Source organism: Oncorhynchus nerka, linkage group LG15 (assembly GCF_034236695.1).
Source record: "Oncorhynchus nerka isolate Pitt River linkage group LG15, Oner_Uvic_2.0, whole genome shotgun sequence".
In the NCBI taxonomy this organism is placed as follows: domain Eukaryota; kingdom Metazoa; phylum Chordata; class Actinopteri; order Salmoniformes; family Salmonidae; genus Oncorhynchus; species Oncorhynchus nerka.
This window is the reverse complement of record NC_088410.1, coordinates 29,263,851-29,270,536: the sequence shown is the minus strand read 5'-3', so window position 1 is coordinate 29,270,536 and position 6,686 is coordinate 29,263,851. Positions and strand designations below refer to the sequence as shown.

Sequence of the window (6,686 nt, the reverse complement as noted above, 5' to 3'; positions counted from 1 at the left end):
GTCTTATATACCATCTACTAATCATCCACAGAAGATGCACCACAGAGATGATACATATTTTATTTAAAAGCGACAAACGATACAAAATTACAAGATTGGGGGGTCACAACGTTACGTACATACATACAGGCAAGACTAGCTGTCTATCAGTTTGAGGTTATGGACCTGTTTGTGTCAAATGGCACCCTATTCCCTATATAGTACACTACTTTTGACCAGGGCCTGCATAGGTTTTGTGTAAGGAATAGGGTGCCATTTCAGACACACTCCTGGATATATAGTTCTGTACATCAGAGAGCTGCTGTGATGTTGGTATTGGACTGGTTTTGTGATTCCAGCCTTTGGCTGCGTTCCAGACCAACTACTTTGCAGTCGCTTGCCAGATCACCACGCCTGGATAAGTGTTTCACATATCAGCTAACCGCATACGACTGCACAGTCTGATGTGGCATAGAACCATTTGTTGCTGCGTGTGGCGCGACTGCAATGTAGTCGGCCTGGAACGTGACCAATGTTTTGACTACCTCAGTATAGTGTTGCCTTGGCAGTATTGGACATGTTCTGTGTGTGGCACATGGTATTGAATGGCATGTTTGTGCTGGCTTGTATTGTAACACCCCTGAGGTATGAGAGGTATCCATTTACATCAATCCTGATACTCGACCAATGACCTTCTCAGAATGCCAGACGTGTTTGTGATTGGCTGTTTCTGGCAGTGTTGTACCAGGCATCGTCCAATGACGGGGAGAACTCTGTATTCTAAAGTGGCTCCCGTTCCTATGTCACTTTCCCCTCATTCTCACTGGAGATACTATTAGTACGCTGCTGAAAAATGAATATTTGGGTCAGGAGTGTCCGTATAGCCTTTACTCATTCTCACTGATCTAAAGGGGGAGGCTAGACGGCAGCTTTATGAAGCTCCACTGCTAAGCTAGGAGGGCCCAATCCCAAACTGACCTGCTGCACCTGACCCCCTACCCTATCCTTCATTTCTTGCAGGAAGCCCCATTGGCATGCTAGTATGGCCACATTGCAAGCACCACATCCCTCAAGGTTAGAGTTATCATGTTGTTTTTAGGTTCCATTGCTAAACTAGTAGGTCCCGATCCTAAAACACCCTCTTGTGCCCTGCCCCCTCGGTCATCGCTGACTTTCTTGACGATCTGAAAGGCCTGGACGGGTGTAATCAACATCCATATACAGTACCCAAACCCCAGCCATATTGATTAATGCTCACTCAAAGACTAACACCATGGAAGCCACTTTAAGAATACAATCAACTCTGTGTGATGTCCATAAAATGACCATCAATTCCATGTAAATGCGTACAGGTGCGTATGGCGGTCGTGGTGGCCCCTGAGGGTCCTTCACACCTCCTCTGGGTCCTGGGGCCCCTCAGTTCCCTGTGTGGGGTCTGGGTGGAGCCTGAGGATGGGCTTATTACACATGGGGCACACGCTACGGATCTCCAGCCACTTCAGCAGGCACCTGGATGGGACACACAAAATAGACCGATTTTGCTCAAAAAGTGCATAACCTGTTCAAATATTATCGAGATGCATCCTTCATTTATTCTGTCTGTCCTTCATTCCTTTCTTCCATGAGCTAATCATTGATCTGACAAGGATGTTAACTTCAAGGAAAGGGGGGATGGAACCAGAAGGATTTATGCTGTGATCATGTTAGTTTCAGCTGCCTCTTGAACGTCATTATGACCACAGACGTGTTGACATTCTGTAAGCTCTGACTATAAGGTGAGCCTGACGGTTAACTCACTTCTTGTGAAATGCGTGTGAACACGGACACACGGCTAGCTCATCTCTGGTCCGAAACTCTTCCAAACATACTGCACACGTTTGCTTTAAGGGCAAGAAGAAAAAATTGTGTTAGTGTGTGTGTGTGTGGTCACATTTACAAGAACAATGATCGAGTCAACCTGCCCTTAGCACGAAGTTAAATACATCATCTGAGTTCAAACACTCGACACCAGGTTAAATGAAAGGCATTGCATCGCCAACACAGACATGGGTCAGAAAATGTTACATTATTTTCCAAACGATCTGCATTGAAATAAAAACGTCACACAGAATAACACGACTTACTCCTAGAAGGCTCAGCTTCTTGCCTGCCCCTTTAAGAACCACCTATTGAGAACAAAAGAGCAGTTTGTACATATGTTAGAGGGAGCTATAAGCTACTTGACACACACACCGGTATTGGTACAAATCCAAGGTTGACGTAATGGAAGGTTAACTACAAAGAGTAGTGGGCGTTGTTTCAACGCACGCTGACGACAACAGTGTGGAATACTGTAGTAGTAGTTGAACCCTGGTCAGACCCCAGTGCTACATGTGCTCGTGTAGAGAAAGGCCTACCTCGTTGTAGCTGAACTGCTCCCTCGTTCCTTGCTGTTTCAACCTACAAAGAGACCAATACAAAATGGCTGTGTTTAAAGATGGAGTCCGGGAAGCACTTAAGTTGACAAATTTGAAAACATATTGTGTGAATTGGAATTCATAACATTTCTTATTTGGCGGGGGGGGGGGATAACATACACGAAATGGATGACGTAGTACACAATTTGGCATCACTTTAAAATGTCATCAAGGCAAAGGGTGGCTACATTGACGAATCTCACATATAAAATATATTTTGATTTGTTTAACACTTTCTTGGTTACACGGAATCATGTAATGTGTTATTTCATAGTTTTGATGTCTTCACTATTAGTCTACAATGTTGAAAATAGTAAAAATAAAGAAAAACCCTGTAATGAGTAGGTGTGTCCAAACTTTGGACTGATACTGTATACAAATCATATCATAGGCCTATAATATGATATAATACACCATTAATAATAATTATGCTCTTGAAGCATAGTAAGTGAAGCCTCCATGTGGATAAGTCTACATGTTAATATCCTGATTGCTATGGCAACCAGCCAGCAGCCATCTTTGTTTGGGTCCTTCCCCCTACGGTTTCCAAGCCACAAAGTCAAAATTCACTATATCGTAAAAATTAATGAGCACAAAAAGGACCTTTTTGGTCTTAATTTAAGGTTAGGGTTAGGCATAAGGTTAGCAGTATGGTTAATGTTACATTTAAATTCAGATGTTAAATTGTAGAAATAGGCAGGGTTCATCACTTTGTGGCTGTTCCAGCTAGTGATGACCCTACATACCTGAAGAGGTAGCAGCAGAAGATGAGGCTGAGCATGAAGACGAACAGGCCGATGCCCAGCACTATCACGTAGACATTGAGTGGCAGGTGGTAAGTGGTATCCATCTTGCTATGTCCACAGTACTTCTCAAAGTGCTGAAGACCTAAACCACAGGCATCCTGAGAAGAAAAATATATATTTGCACACAGCTTGTTGTCATGAAAGAGGTTGTCAAAACAACAGAGGGACATGAACGAAAACATGTCACAGCTGACCTCACTTACCATATAATGAAAGTGTTATAAATACTAATATGTTTTCCCCTCTCAAAACAGAGGAGCCGGGGACATATCCCCCACATGCAAACGGCTCACAGCTTCTTGTTTACACACGCAGACTCTCTCGCTGGTTCACTTCTCACGTAGGTGTTATAACTAGAGACATATTTATACATGGACTAATATATTTCAGTCTAAATATAGGGCTCTCGTTATAACTGCGTTGCTTATTGTATGGTATTCCTCCCGTAGACATCTCCATTATACCCTCCATGTAGGACACCAGAGCCACCGACATGTGTTTTACTATCTCGGGCTTCATGTTAGAAAGCCTAGTAAGCCTTGTATTGACAATCCAAACGACAAGGTCAATATTAGGTGGGGAGGGAGGGGGAAGTGACTGCCTGGTATTTGGCTCCCATCCCACCCGTACTGCTCTGTATTGCTCTGCTCTGACTGGAGCCGAGGCACGTAATTGGCAGTGAACTAAACCAACATGGAGTACGGTGGCTCCACTTCCGTCGGTGGGCCATCTGTTCCACAGACTCCCCTTCACAGACTAGGTGGCTGGTCTGTGGGTTGTGTGTGTGTGTGTCATGGGTGGGGGTTGGTTGGGGGCTTTAGCTAGCCTTTTCATGAACAGACACACAACACTCTAGGGACTGAGGCACCATTTGGCAAGACAATGGTAACCAGGAAGCACCACTTCCACCCATATGCCCCATGTGTTCTGTTCTTGTGAATTTGCCTCACCACGGACGAGATGCCCCCTCACCCCCCTCTCTTTGCCAGTCTGTTTTAACGGCCATGGCCGTGTCACTTCATTTGGAGTGATAGAACGGGTACAGCTTGAGCACAGTGGGGGGAATGGGGTCATTCATTTGACATTGGGGTAAAGGGAGGGGAGAATGAGAGTAGGGGGTCTTAGAATTGAAACATGGTTACATAGACAGTTTATTTTCTCAGATGTAGAATGGGCCATATGCAGAGACTGGCTAGGTATTGAATAGCTAAACAACCTCTAGTCCTACCGTTAGTTACAGTTACATGATGGTTGCTATGTAGCCTATATGCAGTGGGGCAAAAAAGTATTTAGTCAGAAGTTACAGGTCTGTGAGAGCCAGAAATCTTGCTTGTTTGTAGGTGACCAAATACCTATTTTCCACCATAATTTGCAAATAAATTCATTAAAAATCCTACAATGTGATCTTCTGGATTTTATTTCCCTCATTTTGTCTGTCATAGTTGAAGTGTACTTATGATGAAAATTACAGGCCTCTCATCTTTTTAAGTGGGAGAACGTGTACAATTGGTGGCTGACTAAATACTTTTTTTATAACTAACTAAACTTCATCCTGGAAAATTGAATTATTTTGAGTGCCGTTTCACCCTTTCGACAAAACCCAACTGAACCCACATTCAATTTCGTCATTTCTCAAGCATATCAATTACAGAAGCCCTGTTAGCAGTAAGTAAAGAGCTGAAGGGAGGGGGGAGAGTTATAGTGGAACACACAGGCTGTGTAAACTACAGACTGCGTTGCATTGACTTGGCAGAAGGTTGGGGGAAAACACTCACCGTTACACCATTGGAATGGTTGCATGAAACCTGACTCCCAGGACTGCAGCAGTAAATCCAGGCCCAGTCAGGAGAAGGCTGGACCTGTGTGAGGGCCAAACTACCAGGTTACCCCGACGCCCGGAAGCCCACAATCAGTCTCTAAACTGGGGCTAAAAGAAGACAAACGAGTCGCTGGGGTGGTTTGAGGTCGTGGTGGATCGTGCAAAAACAAAACCATGAAGATGATCAGAATTCCGAGAAGAAGAGTGTGCAGATTCTGGCGGTGCGGTTTTGTCCACTCAGCAATCCATGCGCGACATTCCCAAATCTGGATTAGCTCCCGAGGGTTAGTATTGGGAGATGTGGGATTGGGAGTGCTGCAGTCCTCGTGTGTGCTCCTTCTCCTCTCTCAACATTGACGTCCAAGTGATGACTGTCAGAGAGACGAAGAAATCAGTTTAGTCACATGGCTCTTACCTCATGTCAATGTCCACTGTTGAAGTGGTGAAATCTGCTCCTCGACACGGAGCAAAACAACACACATTTCCCTTCCTCCCAATCAAAACAACAAATTCAGGAGAAAAACAGCCCCATAAATTGCAATCCGGTAAACAACTACCCAGTTCATCACAGTGACAGAAAACTATTCCAAACGACAGAGTCCCTGCTCTTATTCCAGTGTGGGAGGTATTAGTCCCTGCTTTGTCCCCCTCCAAATCCTTCTGAACAGAGGGATTTTCACAAGCCTTATCCCCTCTGTCTGCCCTCTCTTCTCCTCCTCTTCCTCTACTCCTTCAGGGCTCTGATCTACTAGGGGGGGTAGAGCGTACTCTTCACAGCACGAAAAACATAATTCCCCAAAACACAAAGAACAGTCTTCTAGCTGGGATATTTTGCTAGTATGTACGTGTCTGTGTGTACGTGTACGTGTCTGTGTGTGTATTTAGGAGGGGGAAGTTCCTACTCTCCCTCTAACCATCTGCTGCTTCGATTGTGAAAAATGTTGAGATAAAGACAGTCTCCCACCTCCAGCTGGCCTGGTCATGGTGGCAGGGTTCCCTCTTCGTCTCAATCCATAATGGTGGTCTAGAAATCTGCCTCGATCCTCCTCTGCTGCTGCTGCTGCTTTTCCTATATTTCTGCCTCTGCCTCTCTCAATTCAATACAAGGGTCTCTCTCTCTCTCTCTTTGGTTTGTAAACAGAGCTCTGGCTGTTGGTCATGTGACCAGTCCTTTGCCTCGCAACTCTCGTTTCCCTCCCCCCTCCCTCTCCTTTGGACCCTCCCCCTCTCCCTCCGTCCTCCAATCCCTGTCTCTCTCCCTCTCTCCCTGGGAGAGATGAAAACAGGCATAGGCAGGAGGGTAGGCAGAGGGGCTTAGACATAGACGAATGAGACGACTGGATACGGTGTGAGGGATGTGAGTTTCTCCCTCGGTGTGTGTTGGAGTCTTGCAGGAAAGACAGGGAGGGCCCAGTCAGTGACATGTGCACTGCTGCTGTCCAGACAACCAAACAACATCCCAGTTGCTCATTAATTATGTGCTATATGTACGTTGCAACCCAGCAATGCAAAGCCAGGCAGGGTGAGGGAAAGGCCAGCAGCCAGCCCTTTTAGTCAAAACAACAAAACTATCACTGGGTAACAAAACCAACATGGCTACCACAGCCAACACATATAGGGGGATTG

The 6,686-nt window shown here is 45.3% G+C and overlaps 1 protein-coding gene across 1 annotated transcript; it reads right to left on the bottom strand.

Annotated features, from left to right (window-relative positions):
- Positions 1-44: 44 nt before the first annotated feature.
- On the bottom strand, positions 45-6,214 carry LOC115142389 (RING finger protein 122-like). The gene is made up of 7 exons (XM_029681795.2): positions 6,025-6,214; positions 5,017-5,431; positions 3,182-3,339; positions 2,376-2,418; positions 2,103-2,144; positions 1,777-1,859; positions 45-1,488 (listed from the first exon to the last, which is right to left on the bottom strand). Exons 3-7 carry the CDS (start codon positions 3,283-3,285, stop codon positions 1,368-1,370), a joined length of 393 nt encoding a protein of 130 aa, XP_029537655.2. The 5' UTR covers positions 3,286-3,339; positions 5,017-5,431; positions 6,025-6,214; the 3' UTR covers positions 45-1,367.
- Positions 6,215-6,686: the final 472 nt, after the last annotated feature.